Source organism: Colias philodice, chromosome 29, assembly GCF_061535455.1.
Source record: "Colias philodice isolate Cphi_HAF_F1 chromosome 29, ilColPhil1 Martin Lab GWU primary, whole genome shotgun sequence".
Classification (NCBI taxonomy): Eukaryota; Metazoa; Arthropoda; class Insecta; order Lepidoptera; family Pieridae; genus Colias; species Colias philodice.
This window is the reverse complement of record NC_143114.1, coordinates 3,035,735-3,058,830: the sequence shown is the minus strand read 5'-3', so window position 1 is coordinate 3,058,830 and position 23,096 is coordinate 3,035,735. Positions and strand designations below refer to the sequence as shown.

Here is a 23,096-nt window from a genome sequence, read left to right as displayed (position 1 = left end):
TAAGCCCGGTTAAATATTTTTAATTAATAAGGTGAATTTAGTATAAAAGTCCAAGTTCCTAATTATGTACTAGGTAGTAGATTGCAAATCAGATTTTGTTTCTAATAATATTAAAGAGACGTTATTAAGAATAGAAGGTAGGTACATAATATGCAAAGTATAAATATGGAAAACGAAGTATGTACTCACTTTTAATACTCTGCAGCATTCTTATGTTTTCAGTTGTCTGGTTTTTAAAAAATAACGCCTTTTCTAACGTATCCACACAAATAGCACAAATATATTTAAAATCATTTGATACCTGAAAAAAATAAGAGAAAATTATGATTAAATGGCTTGATAAAACAATGCATTTAAAATTTCGTTGAACAACCTTAAAATCGAAACAAGTTTCCAGCATTTGCGCGTAAGTTTCGTCATTGTTTGAATAAATAGCAAATAGGTCGCATAAATCGTTAGTGCTCATGCAACTAATGCAACCTATAAAGTCTTCTTCGTCCTCCATTTTCACCTCCTTACATTGAAGTAAATTAAAATCATACTAAAGAGTTTGTCGGCCGACTGAATTTTACAATGTCGACGGTATTTCAAATTTGGAGCGCTTTTCAATTGTTTAAAAAAATTGTCTTGACCAACTAGTACTTGACAAACGATTTGCAATGCCAAAATTTTTACAAGTATTAAATACATTTTAAAATTGAGAGTAGGCATTACAAAATTTAACTGAATTAGATCTATTTTTAATAATTTCGTTTAATATTATTTACTCCTTTCAAAAATTTTATTCGTCTAGAATATTTTTACAACTAGCAACCACGTTCATTTATATGTCAAACAGCTGATAAACTCGTCAAATGTCATTGTCAATGTGTCATTCCCCCACAGTACAGATTGGGCTAGGTACATCGTTGACTGTGTAAACAAAAACATTAATATTTAAATTCATTTCGGAGCTTCAGCCATTAATTGATTAAACGATGCTGGATTAGAAAGTAGTTCGGGCACTCTGTAGTTCGTCAGTGATTAGTGCTTGTTAATGGCGTAAATACAAAAAAGGAATGTGAATTGTTCGCTTTGTTTAAAATTGTAAATATTTTGATTTTTTTTAAACATGAAGTTAAAAGTGGACAGGGGTCTCCTCCCCGTGAAGATACATTTTTTCTTTTTCTTTGCGGGTAAGTCAGTTTTTTATAGTATTTCTTTATAAGTAATTACGTATTTTAAATTGTAAATTAGAACTTGGCGCGCAATATAATTAATTTAAATAAAATATTTATGTAACTATGATATGAATAAAAATAAGTGTATAACATGGATGAAAATGGAAATTAATGCAAAACACGTTCTACAAATTTACAAAACTCTTCAAATAAAATAAAATCTTAATATTAAACAAGTGTTTTCAAATAATTATAGGTTTTATTGCACTATTTTTAGCGTCTATTTTGATAAAAAATAAGCGCTTTGAAGGCAAATTTATGATCAACTTACATTAAATTATTTTAAAATTGCAGTAATTTTATATTCACTAATAGATAAGAGTTATCTTGGTCTCAATTGTGTATCTAAATTTTCATGCAGTTATGTACACCATTTTTTGCAACGAACCTGATAAATTTCTTGATAAACTGAGCCTTTACTCAGATAGAATGAGAATCAAAACCTTCAGTACTATACTCATACATTATTATCCTTATATATATTAACTCTTGTATTTTATGTAAGACTAGCTGTGCCCTGTGGTTTTACCCGCAGTGCTTCGCTCCTGTTGGTCTTAGCGTGATGATATATAGCCTATAGCCTTCCTCGATAAATGGGCTATCTAACACCAAAATAATTTTTGTAATTGGCATTGTTCCAGAGATAAGCGTGCTCAAACATACAAACTGTTCAGCTTTATAATATTAGTATAGATACAAAAATCAAAATGCTATCCATTTGCCCCCTAAGAGCAGCCGTACATGGACCGCTTCAAGCAGATGTGACTGACGGCTGGTGGAGCCGCGACCGCGCGGTGAACTATAGACATTCATTCACTGCTGTACACAGACTGTTTGAGCAGTCGCGACTGCTTCAAGCCGTCAACTGCATGGTTTTTAGCGACCGACCGCCCGAGCAGTCCGTGTACGTCGCTCAGCCGTTAACTGCTCGAGCTGCCCGTGTATATAAGTAGCACTATATAAGTAGCCTTTAATCCTATGGCTAAATCTACCAATATCTCTTAGAAAGGAAATTTCAAGTTGACTTAGTTTTTATCTATAATTATGTATATGGAATGGAGTCAATGTCACATTCTTATCAATGTTCTAATGTTTTATTTATCTTTTTATCTAAACTACTACATAATTAGATGTAGTTATATCTCTTCTGTGCTTTTGTTTGTCACTGAACACCACCTAAATGGCTGAACCGATTATAATAAAAACAAAGTGTGTGTTCATGTTGATTCTACTGTAGATTAGAATTTAGATTTAAAAAAATAGGAATGTGATTGCAATAAAACACTTTTGATTAATCTATACTTATAATATTTTAAAGCTGAAGTGTTTGTTTGTTTGTACGCGCTAATCTCAGAAACTACTGGTCCGATTTGCAAAATTCTTTCGGTGTTAGATAGTCCATTTATCGAGGAAGGCTATAAGCTATATATCATCATGCTAAGACCAATAGGAGCAGAGCAATGCGGGTAAAACTGGGGGATGCAGCTAGTATTATAATGTAGGTAAATGATAAAGAAATTCAGGGTCAATGCTCTTTGCTTATCAAAAGCGCATGTTACTATTATCATTAATTATATAACATTTATTTATTATCGATATACAGGTATAATTGTTTCATATTATGTATGAATTATATTATTGTGTGTTCTGTAAAAATACTGGAGCTGAAATTATCATATTGTGTTTATGATAAATTAAATGTTGTTGTTTTTTTCTCTTTTCATTGCATTTGTTTTTACATAACAACAATTTTATTTCTTTGTTAAATAATCTCTCTCTCTATATAAAAAAAAATAAAATCTACTACTTAATACTTATATTATGTACATACTTAGATTAAAAAAGATGGTATTCTTTAGGCGCGTTGAGAGTTAAATTTCATTTTGTCATGGCCATTACCGTCAAGCCATGGAGTAAGGTGAAGATTTTGGTATTTTACAATTTTGCCAAAGAAGTTTCACTGACAGGTGTGCTCGGCACACACGCCCTTTTCACCATTTCGTTGGCCTTTTTTTGAACTCATTTTTTACTCATCATAACAACTGATCCTTATCCACGTTAAAATCCATCGATATATATATAATAAATCCATCCAGCCGTTGCAGCGTGTAAACGAAACACACACGTTTCTCACGAGAATACAGTAAGCGGCTATGTACCGCTAGTTCACGGCCAAGGTCTGCCAAATAGTGACTTCCTGAGTTGTCACATTTAATAAAATAATTGTGTAGTTCTGTATGTATGCGGGTACGTAGTTTAAATGTCTGTAAATCAGAAGTGAAACTTCTTTGGCAAGATTCAAAGATACCAAAATGGTCGCCTTACTCCATAACGTGACGGTATTGCCATGATGTGACCTTGAAATTATACTCTTATCCGCCTAAAGAAGTTTCACTTCAAAAATCTATACTAATATTATAAAGCTGAAGAGTTTGTTTGTTTGTTTGTTTGAACGCGCTAATCTCGGAAACTACTGGTCCGATTTGAAAAATTCTTTCGGTGTTAGATAGCTCATTTATCGAGGAAGGCTATAGGGTATATATCAACGCTACGACCAACAGCAGTGGAGCCACGGGGGTGAAACCGCGCGGAGCAGCTAGTATCACATAAAATAGCTTGCATCTGTTTATTAGATAGGTCAAGGTCGATCTTTCGTGGGCTCCCAGGCTATTCATGGAAAATAGTTTTCCGTTTGCTGTTTCACCCGCGGCCGCGTTATCTACAACTGAACAAATTATTTACTGAATCCTTCCTCGAGAACCACACTATAGTCACTATTGTAGAAAACAAAATTTAAAATTGTGAAGGTGTTTTGCTTAGTGTTTTGAAGTTTATAGCGAACAGAGTTACAGACAGACAGAGGCGGCAAGGGACTTTGTTCTACATAATCTTAATACCTATATAATATTTCGGGACAATTTTCACACACGGCACGATCTGATCCCATACTAAGCTTTCGCTTGAGTTTATCTCTATAAGAACCTACCTTGTACTGCCTTTGTACATTAAAAAAATAGCCGAATTGGTCAAGCTGTTCTCCAGTTTTACACTTAACTTTTGGCGATTATTGCACGCCTCATAAGCGAAGCGTTGAGGTGGGTACTACTGTCACTTCGCGCAAAACATCTGATTTTTCAAACTTAAAATGTCTTTATGTATCATACATTGCACTTGTAAGATAATACATACACACACATATTAAGAAAAAACACTATTTTTAACGTTCATGATATTTTTGATGTCATTTTTGTTATTTAAACTAGTTAAAAAACAGTTTAAAAAAGTTCTGTCTTGGACGTCCGTGTGTCTGTATGTGCGGATCCTTTTTCTTGTTAACACGATAGCGACCGAAATACTTTACTAATCGAGTCTTTTTTTTTCTCTTACGCTTGAGTATGCTCAGGAATAGAACCCTTTCATTTTTCAGGGTCTGATTCGATGTGGTTTAATTGTTATTAAATAAACAAAAATAATAATATGGTATTTGAGGCTCAATTTATATTAAAACACAAGGATGATGCAATCACTTTTATTTGACACAACAAACTGACATACGATCGGTGACATTATTTGTGTGTACCCTCACTAATATACTACAATCCCTCCACCTTTAGTTACAACTTAATGACTAGGTATTACAAAAATTTACGTTTTTTTACTTATACGCAAAGGATATCTACGAGGTGTCAACTGATCGTCACTCCGGGGGTCTATAGGGGCGGAAGGAGAACTCACGCTAGTAGTAACAGAGCTTCCTTCAGAATCTGAGCCAACTGGTACCGACTCACTCCTCTCCTCCTCTACCTGTTCTTGTTGAGGAGCTGGCGATGACAAGACGTTTGAATCATGAGGAACCCCCTGCAATTGCGGTGGATCTTGTTCCGTAACATGTTCCCCAGGAATTGAAGATTCAGTCACCTCATTAGAAGTGTAGTCCCCGAAGCAACTCACATCATCAGAAACATGTTCATTGTATTTTTTAGAACCCTTATAAATCAAAATTTGGTCTATATGTTTGCGAACGTAGACATTTTGTTCTGGTACATAAACCAAATACATCCTTGAGCCAATGTTTTTCTTAATTATACCAAATTTATAAGTATGTTTGGTTCCATTTTTATAATAGTGTTTAAACAAAACTTCATCTCCGGTTTTAAATATAATTTTACGATGACCCCCATAGGCGTTACTTTGTGAAATCTGTTTAGCATGAACATTATCCTTAATGACACTTGACAAAGACTCTGAGGTTGGTGAAGTGCCACCAGCCACCGTACTACGTTCACAAAGTAAATCTAAACGGCAACGTAACTTACGGCCAAACATCAACTCTGCGGGAGAGACACCGGTAGTGCAGTGAGCCGAATTTCTATAATTAAATAAATATTCGTATAATTTATCAACCACCATTTTGGAGCTGCCTTCGTTTAAAATCACCTGAATGCTGCGTTTAAATGTTTTCACAGTATTTTCGGCCTGACCGTTAGACGCTGGGTGGTACGGTGCAATGGTTACATGTTTTACTCCATTGCGTTGACAAAAATTTTCAAAATAAGCTGAACAAAAATTAGTTCCATTATCCGTCACTATAACTTTAACTAAACCAAATCTACTAAACATTTCACTGACTCTCAATACCACCGCTTCACTATCTGTCGTTGACATAATAAAACATTCTACCCATTTAGAATATGCATCAACTGCTACTAAAAAATTTTTATTGTTCAACGAAAACATATCTAAATGAATGCGCTCCCAAGGACGCTCGGGGTAGGACCAATGGGCGAGGGGCGCGCGCGGGGGGCTGCTACGAAAAACATTGCAAATACTACATGAACCAATTTTTTGCTCAATATGTTTATCGATGTTAGGCCACCACATACGAGTGCGCGCTTCATTCTTAGTTTTAACGATTCCAAAATGAGAACTATGCAATTCATTCAATAAACGTTCACGTAAAATGGTAGGAATTACAATCTTATGGCCGCGCATAATGCAACCATCTTCATATGAAAGTTCATTTCTACACATAAAATACGGTTTTAAATCTACATCCGCAAGCTTTTTAGGCCAACCGTGCTTAATGAAATTTATAATTTTAATGAAAATATTATCATTTTCAGTGGCGCTCTTAATTTCGTTAAAAGATATAGGTTTTAAAAATAAATTCGCAATAAAATTAACGTATGAACATGAGTCGGTTGTATTTAAATCACATTCAGATTCAGACGGAATTTCTAGAACCGATCGAGACAAAAAATCTGCAACATTGTTATTGCTATTAATATATTCGATATTAAAATTGTATGCCGATAAAAACAACGCATATCGCTGCAAACGGTTCGCAGCGAGTTCGGGAATACCCTTTTTTGATGCAAATATCGACAACAAAGGCTTATGATCAGTTCGTAAGGTGAAAGGAACAGTACGACCGTACAAATAATGATGGAATTTTTTTATTGCAAAAACTATAGCAGATGCCTCTTTCTGAATCTGCGCATAATTACGCTCCGCGGACGACAACGACCGCGACGCATACGCCACTACCCGCTCAGCGCCGTCCGGCTGCCGCTGTGCCAGCACGGCGCCCAGCCCCGCCGGCCCCGCGTCTGCCGTCACTATCGTACACAGCTCGGGGTCGAAGTGAGCCAGCACCCGATCCGAAGATAATTCTTGTTTAATTCTACAAAACGCCTCATTCTGTTCACGGCCCCAAAACCATTTTGTATCTTTTTTTAGTAACAAATGTAACGGATCCAAAACACTCGATGTGTTTGGTATGAAACATCTATAATAATTTACCATACCTAGAAAAGATTTCAACTCACTAACGTTCTTTGGGCAACTTGCGTTTAAAATAGCTTCAACTTTTTGTTTTGATTTATGTAGACCGTTTTTATCTATGACGAAACCGAGATATTCGATAGATGTCTGAAATAATTTACATTTCTCTCGTTTTACACGTAAACCCGCATCCTGCAATCTACTCAAAACCAGCTCTAATCTCTGCAAATGCAATGCTTTTGTAGGACCCGTTATCAAAATATCGTCCAAAAAGACGCAAACTCCCTCAATACCCACCAATAACTGATCCATAGTACGCTGAAAAATGCACGGAGCGTTCGATAAACCAAAAACCAGTCTATTGTATCGAAAGAGACCCAAATGAGTGTTGATACATGTCAATTCTTTGGAATTATCTAATAATAATTGATTGTAAGCCCTAGAAAGATCTAGCTTAGAAAATTCTAACCCTCCGTGTAATTTAGAAAAAATATCTTCGATTCTAGGCAGCGGATAATTATCGATGTACAGCACTTTGTTTAAAGTTACTGAAAAATCCCCACAAATTCTTATATTACCGTCGGGTTTTAAAACGGGAACGATAGGTGTTGCAAAATCAGAGTAATCAACCTTTTCCAAAATACCTAAATCAAGTAAACGATTTAATTCCGCCTCCACTTTAGTTTTCAATGGAATCGGCACCGGTCTAGGTTTAAAAAATTTCAATTGACTCCCTGGTTTGATTTTTAAAGTCACTTTATATTTATTAAACGTACCTAAGGTATCACTAAAAAGTACAGAATATTTATTTAAAATCTTATCTGCAAGTCTGTTTGATTCTAAACTGTTGTAGTTACACGAACTAAACTCCAAACTAAAAATAGAAATAAAATCACGGCCTAAAAGTATCGGTTGGTTTTTGTGTGTGTTTACAATAAAAAAATTAATCGGTTTAACGATATTATCATAGGTAACGTTCATACAAATATAACCCAATGGGTTAATTCTAGTCCCGTTATAACAATTAAACACCACACTACTCGGTTGTAACAACAGTTTACGTTTTTCATAAATAAGATATGGCAAAACGGATACTGCACTACCGCTGTCGATTTCACAAATAAACTTTAACGAATCCAACAACACCGAAAGACGATAACTCACCAACTTCAGAGTCCTCGCCGTGCATTTCTACATAATTATTACGCTTAACATTAACGTTACAAACTCGTTGTAAATGCCCTTGTTTACCGCATTTATTACAACTATAACTTTTAAAACGACACTGCTCTTTTGAATGGCCTTTACCACCGCACACTACACATAACACTTTCTCACTGAAGCTGGGGCCCCGGGCCGCCCTCCCGGGGGCGCCGGGACGGACGGCGAACACACCAACCGGACCTCGTTCAACTCCCGGCTGCAAACTCGCCGATGATGCCGAATCAGCACTTTGCAATGCCAAGCGGGCACACTGCACGCTTAATGCCATCTCCAACGCCTTGTTGAAAGACAAATTATCGATATTCTCAGCGAATAACTTTTCTTTTTCTTTGGCATTTACTAGACCCAATACGAATCTATCACGTAGTGCTGTGTCCAATTCGCCCTTGAAGCCACAATGTTGCGCTAAATGTCGTACTCGCGCCGCCCATTCAGTTAAATCTTCCCCCGGTCTTTGTTCAGCCTTATAAAACAAATATCTTTCAGCAAAAGTACTTCTCTTCGAGATAAAATGATCGTTTAACTTCTGTACGAGTGTAGCGTACTCGATGTTTTCTAAATCCGAAGGAAATACTAAATCTTTAGCGACGCGATAAGTGTCTTCTACCAACGCTGTCAACAACAACGCGCGGCGCTTCACCCCGGCTTTGTCTGTATTTTCATCAATGCTGTTAGCCGTGCAATACTTCTTAAAACGACTAATGAATATACTCCATTCTTGCGCGCGGTGGTCGAATGTGAGATTGCTGCCAAATGATGCATTTCCAACAAAAGACATATTTCACTGTATTCTTTGTACTTTTTCACGTGTGAATTACTATTTCCTCGTCGCCAATTATGGTATTTGAGGCTCAATTTATATTAAAACACAAGGATGATGCAATCACTTTTATTTGACACAACAAACTGACATACGATCGGTGACATTATTTGTGTGTACCCTCACTAATATACTACAAATAATTAATAAATATTTATTAAAAAAAATTATGAGGCGTGCACTTTTGGATTTTCCAAATTATTTTTTAATATATAGCAGGTATTAATACATCTACAGGAGTACATACTATCACCATCATTAAAATACCAAATAAAAAGTTAAAACATACATGTTTACAATTATTGCAGACGAGATCCAGCTATTAAATAATAATAATAACTCCATTGTCTAAAGATTAAGATAACAATTATAGTGTCATTATGTTTATCGGTTTATTAAAATGCTAACATTATTGAGATAAAACTGATAATAGGTATGTGTATTTGTTCTTTGGGAAAGTCCGTTTTGAGATGAATTATAAAACATAGTTAGCTGTAAATAATTTTGAACTGAAGCTAATAAGTTTCACGAAATCAAACTGATTCACATTCACAATGATTTTTATTCATGTAAATCAGTTGATAAAGTACAATCTACTGATACAACCAGTAATAGGGAAGCCCATGATGCTAAATGTGGTTTTATTCACGATTTACTCGAGCGTCACGGGAACCTATTAGAATTGGTAGATAAATATATAGCGTATAGCCATAGCGAGAAGAAAAGGTCCTATAATGTTTTCACTTTCAGCGGTGGGGAAGGGTTTTTTGATTTTTCGCGTATTTTATTTAAAGCCTATAGTGATATAGATGTCCTGACAGAATGTTTATCGATTCATCGAATATTCATCCATACTTAATATTATAAATGCGAAAGTAACTCTGTCTGTCTGTCTGTTACTCAATCACGCCTAAACTACTGAACCAATTTTCATGAAGTTTGGTATGGAGATATTTTGATACCCGATAAAGGACATAGACTACTTTTTATCCCGGGAAAATGACGCTACCCGGAAATCCCGCGGGAACGGGAACTATGCGGGTTTTTCTTTGATTGCGCGGGCGAAGCTGCGGGCAGAAACCAAGTAGAATATAGAATTAAAAAACTCATAATCCAAACGTACATAAAACCTTAAACACATGAGCTTCTTTGCAGTCGTGTTAAATCCGTAACAGTTGAGTTAAAAGGTAAAAAAAAGACGACATTGAAACGTAAAACTACATAGGTATTGTGTTAAATAATTTAATATGATTACATAACCATTCTGAGGTTCTACATAATATAAATCTACTTACATAAAATTCTATATTACACTAGCTGCGCCCCGCGGTTTCACCCGCGTATAAAAATGGTCCAGCCATTTCGAAGATGCCATGGAGAAAATACGGGATACCATATCTTTTTGTATTATTATTAGACGGTCGGTTAAACAACTGGGTGGTAATGTCTCTGATAGTCTATTCTCTCTTTGACGTAGGTATAATATTGTACTACTTTTATTTAGAGACTAGCTTTTCGCCCGCGTCTTCGCCCTCGTTTTCAAAGGAAACCCCGCATAGTTCCCGTTCCCGTGGGATTTCCGGGATAAAACCTATCCTATGTGTGAGTGTCCTGTTATCCTGTATATGTGTGCTAAATTTCATTATAATCGGTCCAGTAGTTTATGCGTGAAAAGTGAAAACCATACATACATACATGCATACATACAAACCTTTCCCCTTTATAATATTAGTATAGAAGTATAGATAAGCTAAACAGAACAATTTCCATGTCACTACATCTGACGAATCTAACTTAACTATCATGAGCGTTTTTTGTTGGCAGATTATATGGTATACCAAAATCTTTTTAACTATGGAACCTAGGTAGACCACTTTTATCAATACTCAGTGATTTAAAAAGAAAAAAGACTACACAGACTACAGACAGATAACTCTGAATGATTTCGTATGTATAGCTATATTCTATACTGTGCCCCGTGATTTTACCCGCAGTGCTCCGCTATTGTTGGTCTTAGCGTGAAGATATTATATTGCCTATAACTTTCCTCGATAAATGGGTTATCAACACCATCAAAATATATTTTTGTGAGCTGTCTATTCGCGAGAGTTGCATCAAAATTATTCAATCCATCGCGGCTATCTGTTCAAATAAATAAACATCCAACCTTATCTAACACGTGTAGATCCACTGTAGATCGCATGCTTCTCATATCTACAAGTATATTGTGATTGTAAAATTAATTTATTACTCTGTTTTATTGAAGCGAATTCGCTCGTTATAATTAACAATGTTTGTTTTGAAGTGTAGAAATCTTTGAAACTAGCTGTTCCCCGCGGTTTCACTCGCATTGCTCCGCTCCCGTTGGACTTAGCGTGATGATATATAGCCTATAGCCTTCCTCGATAAATGGGCTGTCTAACACCGAAAGAATTTTTCAAAACGCACCAGTAGTTCCTGAGATTAGCGCGTTCAAACAAACAAACAAACTCTTCAGCTTTATAGTATTAGTATAAATTATATAAACTAGCAGTTTTGATATATTATACATTGATACACAAACATACAAATAATCAAGAACGAACTGGACGGCCTGATTTTCGATTGAAAACTGCACCCAATATACAAACAGACATATATAAAACTTCGATACAATCTCGGTTGAAATCGCACAGCTAGTCATACAAAAATCGCTCCGATGCGTATAGCTTGACCGCAACCGCTGTATCGCGCCCTAGGTATGTGCGGTTTCGGCGGGGAGCGGGTAAGAAAGAGCACGTTAGAAGTTAGAAAGAAACGGAACGGTCGGTACTCTCCCCCGCCCTCGCCGCGCACATACCTATACAGCCCTACAGCCACTGTGGTCAAGCTATAATAAAGAATTTTTTGTCCACAGCGTTGGGACCACTTTTGCCTCAGATGAATGTATTCGGGCGGCAGCTAGGCGTGTCGCCCGGGGTCATGGGCATGGTGACGGCGGTCCTGCCCCTGCTGTGGGCAGCCGCTAAGCCCCTGTTCGGGTACGTCGTGGACTTCTGGCCGGTGAGTAGCCAGGGTTCGGGTGGGTAGACCGTTTGGACCTTAGTGCTTTGGAGTATGAGTGTAGGATCATCAATATTAAGTATAAAACAAGTGGTCGTTTCGAATTTGTTGTATGGGAGCCCATGTTTATTTTACTGTTATTTTATGTTTGTTGTTATAGCAGCAAAGTAAAAATATATTCACTGACTTTTTCAAATGTCTAACTTTCACGGTTCATGAGATACAGCCTGGTGACAGACGGACGGACGGATGGACAGACAAACAGACAGCGAAGTCTCAGTAATGGAACCTTATTATAGATTTTTTTTTAAAACCCCTAAAGTGCTAAGTTTCTTTATTGTTGTAAATTATGTATTATTTATATTCCTACTTTCTTAGTATTACTATATTATTATTATATATATTGCTTTGGTATGCACCACCTACTTGTATTCTTTCTTTGTTACTGTTTTCCTTGGTTGGGTTACCTGGAAGAGATGGCTCTGTAGCCATAAGGTCGCCTATTGTGCAATTTGATGTATATTTTACTTAATGTTATTTCATTATTTTAGTGTGTACAATAAAGCTTTCATTCATTCATTCATTCAAAGTGCTAGGTATTGCCAAGTTAAAGGGAGACAAACGCTGTATATTTTGTATTCAATAAGGCTTTTAAATGATTCCTTTTCATTTTCAGAGCCACAGAAAGCTAGTCTTCATGCTCCTCATCCTCGTCATGTCGGGATCATACTGTTGTCTCTGGTTCCTGCCGATGCCAGAAGAAACGAACGACAGAGTTTTAGAGTCTGTATACAGCCTCAACGATACGATTTTTCTAAAGCCCTACGACGATAAAGAGCAGTTGAACAAATTCAACTGTCATTGGAATTGCTCCACAGATGATAAATTCAATGTGTACCTGTCAAACTCATCGTACATTAGCACTATGTATGTGGACGGAATCGTCGCTAATACGTCTTGCTCGCTCTTACACATGCAAGTGAATAGCTTGCGAGAGGGAGACATAACATGTTTGCCAGTTAAGAATTGTAATTTGCTGTGCTATGAAGAGAACTTTAATAGAACTAAAAGGGAAGATAGGGGATTTGAGAGTTTTAATGTGACTAATGGAAATGAAAAAGTTGTGGAAAATGAGGGTAGTTTTTATGTCACGGCCACGTTTTGGGCATTCGTCATTCTGATGTGCGTGGGGACGGTCGCGTTTAATGTTGCTAATTGCATCGGTGATGCTGTGTGCTTTGATGTGTTGGGTGAGTTGACTTTTATTAATTGTGTAGATTTAATAATATGTTTGTGGATGAATAGTTGTCACTATTTTCTGTGAACATGCTTAGCTGTTGAATTAGGCAGTTGTGTAGAATCGCAGTACATTTTTATTACATTCAGACCTATATCGAACCCAGCCCCCTGTGTAATTTCTAAAAATATCATATTGAAACAAAATGAATAGATGTAAATAGAATGCAAACAAAAATATAAAAAACAGATTTTTACAAGATATAAGCTTACCTTAATTTAGGAATTTGTACCTCCAGGGCCCAACCGGGGCTCCCAATACGGGGCCCAGCGAGCGTGGGGCACCGCCGGGTACGGTATAACCGCTTTACTCGGCGGTTGGCTCATTGACATGTACTCGGGGACATATAAGGATTTCACACCAGCGTTCATTATAGCCCTAGTGGCTACTGTGGTTGATCTGGCCAGCTGTAGGGCTTTGACGGTGAGTCTATTATAGTAAACTAGGTGTCCGCCCGCGGCTTCGCCCGCGCAGTCAAAGAAAAACCCGCATAGTTCCCGTTCCCGTGGGATTTCCGGGATTGCGTCATTTTCCCGGGATAAAAAGTAGCCTAAAATGTCCTTTCACGGGTATCAAAATATCTCCATACCAAATTTCATAAAAATTGGTTCAGTAGTTTATGCGTGATTGAGTAACAGACAGACAGACAGAGTTACTTTCGCATTTATAATATTAGTATAGATTAGTTAAAAAAAAAACTAAAAACACGTTTTAGTGGTATACATTCATGATACCCCAAGAATGCAAAAAAAATGTATTTTGTTTTTTCTATTGCCTTTTCTATCTATTTCTATTATATGTATGTCTAAAAAAATCGGTCGAATTTTTTTTATGTTATCTGCACGTTTTATAAATCCTGAGAGACTAAAAATCTCATTTTTATAAAAAAAAATACGTCTTAACCGATTTTTTAACAGAAAATTAGAGTTGCCCATATTAACAATGTTTTCGTGCGTGCGTTACTACAATGTTTCGTGCGTACGCTACTTATTACCAACTATTATTTTATACTAGCTGTGCTCCGCGGTTTTACCCGCAGTGCTCCGCTCATGTTGGTCTTAGCGTTATGATATATAGCCTATAGTCTTCCTTGATGAATGAGCTATCTAACACCGAAATAATTTTTCAAATCGGACGAGTAGTTCCCGAGATTAGCGCGTTCAAACAAACAATCAAACAAACTCTTCAGCTTTATAATATTAGTATAGATAAAAAAAGTAAAAGTTTTTATCACGTATTTTTTTATGTTTTTTCACAGCTACCCTCACTATCGAGTCCCGAAGACTCCGGCAAGGCGCTACGGGAAGTGTTGAAAATACCCCGAGTTGTTGTTTTCATCATTTTCGCGGTTGTAGCGGGGACTTTCGATAGCTTCATCATTTACTATATGTTTTGGTAGGTACTTTTTTATTGTAATATTAGTGTTTTGAAGTGAAACTTCTTTAGGCGTGTAGAGAGTAAAATTTAAAGGTCGCTTACAATACCGTCACGTCATGGAGTAAGGCGACGATTTCGGTATCTTTTAATCTTGCCAAAGAAGTTTCACTTCTGACCCGTGTGCTCGGCACACATGCCCTTTTTTACGTTTTTGGGGTTCCGTACTCAAAGGGTAAACGGTACCCTATTACTGCGACTTCGTTGTCTGTCTGTCTGTCTATCTTCAGTGTCATAAACGGTGATAGCTGGAAAGCTGTAATTTTCACAAATGTTGTATTTCCGTTGCCGCTATAACAACAAAATACTAAAAATTAAAAAATAAATAAAATATAAGGGACCCCCCCAAAGTACGGAACCTTTCGTGCGCGAGTCCGACTCGAACTTGACCGGTTTTTTATAATATTTATTCGTATTTTTCAGGTTTCTGGAAGATCTAGCCGAACAGACGGGATCTATGGCGCAAATAAAACTGATAGAGGGCGCAGTTGTAGCCGCGCAGAGTTTCATCGGGGAATTGTTGTTTTTCTTCTTTTCCGGTAATGGTACGGGAGCTATTAACGTTGAAAAAGAAGTCATTTTAGTATAGCTGGTTTTTTGATATATTGTTCCTCTAGCTATTTCGGTTAGAGTCCGCGCAGTCTGGCTGGCCGGAGTGGTTGCGTTCAGTAGTGCGCATCTTATCTGCACAGGAAATTATCCTTAATTTAAAGTCATTTTTTAACGCGTAATTTTTAAACTTTTGCCTTTAGATAGATCCATCAATCATAATTTTTTTATTGCAAGACGTTTTTTTCGTTGTTAAATAGGTGCCAGACGCAATTTTTAATTTCGTTTTTATAAAAAATTCAAATTATTTTAGAATGTCTGTAAATTTCATATTATGTTCTTCAAACATAATATAATCTAAAATTAATTAGCCAGACGCTAATTCGATTGTTAAGTATTAAATACGTACAAATAAAAACGTAGTGAAAGTAGGTAAGTATAACAATTTGATGATTGTGTATATGGAGAGATAGTTTAAAGTGCAAGAGAGATAGAAAGGGTCGGCCGCGAAAATTAAATAACAATAAAAAATAACTTCTTTTTTTCGAAAATATACCTAAGATGCATAGAAATTGAATTGTTCCTACTCTAGGATTCCCTGTGTTGTGGGAACAAGTACCTTCCATTGGTACATTTTATTCCTTAGGCTAAAAAATAAACTATTAGGGTACATCAACAATCTTCTATACAAAACAATTTTTTTATTACTTAACTATTAAGTTATGGGTTTAAATGAAAACAGCGATTACATAAACTTATGTATATTGTTTCCAATAGCACATTGCCTAATACCACACATTACACACCGCGTACAAGAAGAAAAAGAACCACAAACAAAATACAGTGTTGCCAATACAAGTTAAATTTTCTAATATATATCTAATATTAACTAGCGACCCGCCCGGCCCTGGCTTCGCACGGGTGCAATAATCGCTAAATACACTACAGAAAAACTGTGAAGGTTGAATATAAAAACATAGCGGCCCGCTCCGGCTTCGCACGGGTATAAAATACTAGCTTTCCGCCTGCGGCTTCGCCCGCGTTTTCAAAGAAAAACCCGCATAGTTCCCGTTCCCGTGGGATTTCCGGGATAAAACCTAGCCTATGCTACTCGTGGATAATGTAGCTTTCGAATGGTGAAAGAATTTTTAAAATCGGTCCAGTAGTTTATGAGCCTATTCATTACAATCAAACAAACAAACAAAGCTTTCCTCTTTATAATATTAGTGTAGATATAGCCGGGCGGCCGGCTGGTACCGCCGCAAACGCTACGTCCCGCAATTTTTAAATCTGTAATATCTTCGAAAATATTCACTTAAATCCATGTGTAAAAGGCCATATAGATCTATATTAAATGAACAATGTATTCAAGGTCTTTAATTGGTTAAGGATTAATGCTGTATTGGTTAAAATCGCTTCGAAAATTAGCCATTATTTGTCGTAAAAAGTAAATGATAAAAAAAGTTATTGTGGGTTATCCATAAGAGATAGACATATACCATCACGGACTTTTCTGTAGACCTTTTCAATGTAGTTAGTACATTATTTTGATAAAACTCGTAGGGTGCCTCCGTTTGCACTGTAAGTGGAAAAATTGTAATTATTTACGTAATCACATTAGAAACCTCAAAAATAACAGTAGGTACTTCTCCACTATTTAATAACTCAGGCCCCGGAACCACAGACACAATAGAAAATCTATTGTGTCGTGGACCGATCGGGCCACTTGGGGCTCAATGGGTTAATGGATGTTATTATACATATAAACCTTCCAATTGAATCACTCTATCTATTTAAAAAAACCACATCAAAATAGGTTGCGTAGTTTCAAAGATTTAAAGAGACATAGGGACAGAGAAAGCGACTTTTTTTTATACTATGTAGTGATGATGATAACAATATTAATTCATTAATCTTAATTCTTAATATATATATTATATACATAAATCTCGTGTCATAATGTTTGTCCTCAATGGACTCCTAAACCACTTAACCGATTATAATAAAATTCGCACACCATGTGCAGTTCGATTCAACTTGAGAGATAGGATAGTTTATACATGTAGGTACCACGGGCGAAGCCGGGGCGGACCGCTAGTATACCTACCTACCTATATAAATTCATGCTAACTACTTTAGTTAAATTCAATACAAACTTAAACATGCGTGTGTGTGTGTGTTCACGTGTGTGTGTCGTGTGTGGTGTGGTGTGTGTGTGTGTTGTGTGTGTGTACGTGTGTACATCAATATTGAAACAAACTTTCTAGTTGTTTACAGATGATGGAATATTGGAAAACAATAACAATTCCTTAGACGATAACATAAATAATTCTGACAGTGTGAGGAAAGATGATGATGATGATGATTATGAAGATGGCTTTTTAAATTTAACAATGTAATTGTTTAACCTTCATTGATATAGTTTTTATTCCATTCTTTTCAATGTATGGTAACTTTAATTTATTTTTCACTTTTATGTTTTGTTTTTCATTTTAGCTTTTATTTATAAGAACAAGTGTAAATAATATTGTATTCTTGCAATTATTTCCTGTCGCATAGTTAAAATACACTAGCTGATGAGCTGCATGCTTCATTACTTTTTTTTATTTATACACATTATTTAATACTTAACAATCGAATTAGCGTCTGGCTAATTAATTTTAGATTATATTATGTTTGAAGAACATAATATGAAATTTACAGACATTCTAAAATAATTTGAATTTTTTATAAAAACGAAATAAAAAATTGCGTCTGGTACCTATTTAACAACGAAAAAAACGTCTTGCAATAAAAAAATTATGTCTGATGGATCTATCTAAAGGTAAAATATTAAAAATTACGCGTTAAAAAATGACTTCAAATTAGGGAAATTATCCTGTGCAGATGAGATGCGCACTAAAAAACGCAACCACTGCGACCAGCCAGACAGCCCGGACTCTAACCGAAATAGCAAGAGGAACAGTATATCAAAGAACCAACTATACTAAAATGCTCTCTTGTCAACGTTGGTAGCTCCTATACGATAAGAAAGAAAGAAAGATAGATAGAATAGTGTGAGGAATTAAGTAAGCTAGTTAATGCCAAAAATAAAATGTCAGAGTTTAAGCCTAAATATATATGTTTTGTATTATTAAATTATCTTTCGGAACACCAGGGAAACCAGTACCTATACCTGTTTAAAAATATACTGTCTTACTACAAAAACTTTAGACAGGGTTTAACTTTAAGCTCTTTAATCTGGTTTTGTCGTATTTCACATAGACAACTATTAAAGTGCCAGATCCCTGGTTTAAAGTTAGACTCTGTTAAAATTGTTTTGTGGTAAGAACAATAATTTTTAAATTTTATACCACCTCCTTGGTCCAGTGTTTGACGTGTGAGCGTAGAACCGAGGGGTCCTGGGTTCGATGCCTGGACCTGGTTGGTGGAGATGAAGAAAAAAAAAAGTATCGGTCTGGCAGGACACAGAAGGCTGATCACCTACTTGTCCCTAAAGAAAATCGATCAGTGAAACAGATGTATGCATAATGCATCTGCCCCTTACCCCACTACGGGGACATGGGACTTCACTTTTTATTCTTGTTTTTGTATTATAGTCTCTAAATGTGCATTTTATTATTCTTTCTGTCTGGTATTAATATGGTATTACCTATCACTACATAGTAAAAAAAAAAACAAAGTCGCTTTCTCTGTCCCTATGTATGCTTAAATCTTTAAAACTACGCAACGGATTTTGATGCGTTTTTTTTTTAATAGATAGAGTGATCCAATAGAAAGGTTTTAGTATATGATTTATTAGGTTTTAGACAAAGCGGGCGAAGCCGCTGGCGATAAGCTAGTTAAATATATTTTATTCTTAAAAATTTCAGGAAAAATAATAGACCGTTGGGGTTACGGTGCGACGATGACGTTTTCTCTTTTCTGCTACGGGATCAGAATGATATTCATCTCATTCATACAGCATCCGTGGCATTTGGTGTTTATTGAAGTGAGTATGTAGCTAGATAACGCGGTTTTACTCGCGTTTTATGTAATACTACTATGTTTTTTTTTGACTGACCGGTTGGCTTAATTGGTAGTGGCCCTGCCTTCAAAGCCAGAGGTCGTGGGTTCGATTCCCACCCGGGGAAAATATTTGTGTGATGAACATAGATGTTTGCTCTGTCTGGGTGTTAATTATCTTTAAAATAATTATATATGTATGTTTATCTACCATCTGGTTTCCATAACACAAGCGAGAGCTTAGTATGGGATCAGATCGTGCCGTGTGTGATAATTGTCCTGAAATATTTATAATTTATTTATTTTATTATTACATTTAACCATGATTCTCAGAAAGACATGACACAAAACCATTTACACTATTTTTCTTGTGTACCATGCAATATTATAAATACTATTTTTTCCTATTTTTCTAAAATTTTTCACAAAATATAACTTTTTACCACTACCCCAATTCTAGTGTCTTTCCTTTTACCATGAGCATATACCCTAATAACCCTACCACCCTAATTCTACGATATAATATATAACATACAGTATTATTTACCCCATTTTTACCTAACAACGAAAGAATTTTTCATATCGGACCAATAGTGCCTGAGATTAGCGCGTTCAAACAAACAAACAAATTCTCCAGCTTTATAATATTATAAGTAAAGATTTACTCTAATTCCAGGGTATAATGCAAGGCCCAACATACGCTCTATACTCCCACGTTTTATTCCCTATCCTATTTTTTCTAGGGTTATTATTACAACAATTTTTACCCTAGAATACCATACTCTACTTATACTCATACTCTACTCTATTTACTCTACTCTAATTCCAGGGTATAATGCAAGGCCCAACATACGCGCTATGCTACTACAATAGTATGCTTTGTTTACTCTGACGTTTTACTCCCAGAAACTTAATCTTTCTAGGGTACTATCACCCCAATTTTTACTCTAATTTCTCTACTTTATACCCTACATACTCTACTATTTACTCTACTCTAATACCAGGGTATAATGCAAGGCCCAACATACGCGCTATGCTACTACAATAGTATGCTTTGTTTACTCCGACGTTTTACTCCCAAAAACTTAATCTTTCTAGGGTACTATCACCCCAATTTTTACTCTAATTTCTCTACTTTATACCCTACATACTCTACTATTTACTCTACTCTAATTCCAGGGTATAATGCAAGGCCCAACATACGCGCTATGCTACTACAATAGTATGCTTTGTTTACTCCGACGTTTTACTCCCAGAAACTTAATCTTTCTAGGGTACTATCACCCCAATTTTTACTCTAATTTCTCTACTTTATACCCTACATACTCTACTATTTACTCTACTCTAATACCAGGGTATAATGCAAGGCCCCACATACGCGCTATGCTACTCTACAATAGTAGGGTACGCGGCTCATGTAGCACCCGAAGGTTATTCAGCCACCGTACAAGGGATCGTGGCGGGAATGGATGATGGCGTTGGTGAGAAATTCTTTTTCATTGTAATCGTAAAATTTTATAATTTGTGCCTTTGATTATTGGTTGTTTATTTTTATATTATGGATTATATTTTGTATTGTTAAAAGTTATACATTTTATAGTAGAGCCATTTTAATAGGCAACATTTGACAGTTCAACAAAATTCAACAACGTAACCTAGTAACGACGACATAGAATAACATATTTCATTTTGTTAGAACTGCACATTTGCTTAACTTTTTTCAAATACGATTACATATTTATAATAATAATGACCGATACAAGTAATTTTAAGATTTGATTTTACTGATAAACCATTCTAAACATAATAAACAATTTCTGATTTAAAGAACTGACGTCGCTACAATTTTGTGTCCATAAACATTTTTCTTTTTAAATATGTACCAGAGACGTTACTCTAAAAATCTAAATCTGACATCTAGAATCGAATGCATTGATTACTTGTGAATAAAAATCATCATACATTAATAAATGCGTTGTGTTTTTTTAATTATGTAGATACTTGTCTTATTTTTCTCCTTAAATTTACAAAAGAAAGTATACCTATTACTGGGACAGGGATTCGCCTGATGAATTTTAAAATTGACATGTGTTTCTAGTCCGTATCGATTAATTCACTTTAATCGATGTTTTTAAGCAGGTTACCTCTCTTTGAGGATAAAATTGATAGACGTCAAATGTTGCCTATTAAATTGGCTCGACTATAAGTTAGGTTGTCTTGTATTTTGGTGGTTTTCTTTATATTTTGACTAGGATAAAGTTTTTTTTTTGAAGTGAAACTTCTTTATCGGGGTTGGAAAAAAATTTAGTGTAACATTTTTTCGTTACGCGTGACATTTTTCCGTTACGCGCCATCTTTTTCTAATCCCTACCACGCGTGATTCGACGTATTTATGTAAAGTTGCATATAGTAAATTATTTTTTGAAAAATAAGGTCCTAAAGAAGTTTCACTTCTTACGTGTGTACACTAGTACACGCACACATTTTCCTTCTGTAATATTTTGTTCTTTTTATGTCTTAATGATACTACATTCGTTTTTTTCTATAGGTTTCGCCCTGGGATCTCTAGTGGGGGGTCAGTTATACGCGAGTGCGGGGGAGAGGGGCTCGTTCCGTATACTCGCGGGGGTTGCTTTGATTGCATCAGTTTTACACGCGGTTCTGTTCAAGTTCGTTACTAGGAAACGGGGTGAGTTTTTTTATTAATTAATGTGTGTTGTGTTGTCTGTGTAGTTTGTGTTATGGTAATACAATAACGAGACGTTTTATAACGTCTCTGTAACTACATGATGACTCCATGATGAATCAATAATCTATACTTATAATATTATAAAGCTGAAGAGTTTGTTTGAACGCGCTAATCTCAGGAACTACTGGTCCTATTTGAAAAATTTGCCCCGCGATTTTACTCGCGTTGCTCCGCTCCTGTTGGTCTTAGCGTGATGATATATAGCCTATAGTCTTCCTCGATAAATGGGCTATCTAACAACAAAAGAATTTTTCAAATTGGACCAGTAGTTCTTGACATAAGCGCGTTCAAACAAACAAACCATCTCTTCAGCTTTATAATATTAGTATAGATAGATATAGTTTTTGTGCATATTCTGAAGATCAGAGAATAACATTTTTTATATCCTTAATTTATAAGAAAAAATGTTTTTCGTGTAAATTTAGTAAGCTAAATTTTGTTTATTAAGTAATTTTAAATAATTTTTATTTTATTTTTTCAGTTGTTAAGAGACAGGATGTGACGCAAGAGGAAGGAGAGAAAATGTTGCCAATTCCACACAATAACTCTATATATAGAGAAACAGTGTTGCCAGCTGATAAGACTGACAGATAGTGCTGTATCGATATTGATGCGGTTTCCAAATGTGATAGCATACCTCAATTTTTTGATGGATTTTTAACGTATTGTATAAACGTATTGTTGAATTTTGAGGTTTTTTCTAGGTTAAGAATGAAGTATTAAAATTTTTGTATTTGTGAAAAAGCAATAATTATGGTATTTTGGCAGTTTTTATAAAATTTGTATAAATTAAGATGTACGCCATTTTATTTGATTTTATTTTGTTTGTATTAATTACAAGAAAAACCGTAAATTATATTATTGTAAAATATAATAATTATTATTCTAAGAGCTTTCAGGTAAATATATAAAATACTAGCTGTGCCTGTGCCGCGCGGTTTCACCCGCGTGGCTCCGCTCCTGTTGGTCTTA

The 23,096-nt window shown here is 35.6% G+C and overlaps 2 protein-coding genes across 5 annotated transcripts in view; one reads left to right on the top strand and one right to left on the bottom strand.

Annotated features, from left to right (window-relative positions):
• Positions 1 to 4,685, bottom strand: part of LOC149475831 (uncharacterized) — a 13,197-nt gene extending 8,512 nt beyond the window's left edge. Inside the window, exons 1-2 of one of the 2 annotated variants that reach the window (XM_089712885.1) lie at positions 4,207 to 4,685; positions 190 to 301 (exon numbers count right to left, since the gene is read on the bottom strand). In XM_089712885.1, the coding sequence (XP_089569011.1) occupies positions 190 to 208 (19 nt within the window). In that variant the 5' untranslated portion in view covers positions 209 to 301; positions 4,207 to 4,685. Of the gene's footprint in view, positions 1 to 189; positions 302 to 373; positions 506 to 4,206 lie in introns of those variants that run through there. The other variant, XM_089712884.1, reaches the window with a different exon arrangement.
• Positions 883 to 23,096, top strand: LOC149475830 (major facilitator superfamily domain-containing protein 6). Of its 3 annotated transcripts, XM_089712844.1 has the most exons (10): positions 883 to 1,175; positions 11,945 to 12,090; positions 12,767 to 13,340; positions 13,626 to 13,810; positions 14,646 to 14,782; positions 15,245 to 15,360; positions 19,243 to 19,361; positions 20,730 to 20,856; positions 21,924 to 22,064; positions 22,606 to 23,096. In XM_089712844.1, exons 1-10 carry the CDS (start codon positions 1,112 to 1,114, stop codon positions 22,716 to 22,718), a joined length of 1,722 nt encoding a protein of 573 aa, XP_089568970.1. In that variant the 5' UTR covers positions 883 to 1,111; the 3' UTR covers positions 22,719 to 23,096. The 3 variants fall into 3 exon arrangements, with proteins under 3 accessions (XP_089568970.1, XP_089568972.1, XP_089568971.1); XM_089712846.1 differs by lacking the exons at positions 20,730 to 20,856; positions 21,924 to 22,064; positions 22,606 to 23,096 and adding an exon at positions 20,205 to 20,723; XM_089712845.1 differs by lacking the exons at positions 20,730 to 20,856; positions 21,924 to 22,064; positions 22,606 to 23,096 and adding an exon at positions 20,052 to 20,188.

Coding starts and splice junctions, on each gene's coding strand:
- LOC149475830 (XM_089712844.1), top strand. CDS start 1,112: ATGAAGTTAAAAGTGGACAGGGGTCTCCTCCCCGTGAAGATACATTTT. Junction 1,176..11,944: donor TTTTTTCTTTTTCTTTGCGG/GTAAGTCAGTTT, acceptor TTTTGTCCACAG/CGTTGGGACCACTTTTGCCT. Junction 22,065..22,605: donor GTTCGTTACTAGGAAACGGG/GTGAGTTTTTTT, acceptor TTATTTTTTCAG/TTGTTAAGAGACAGGATGTG.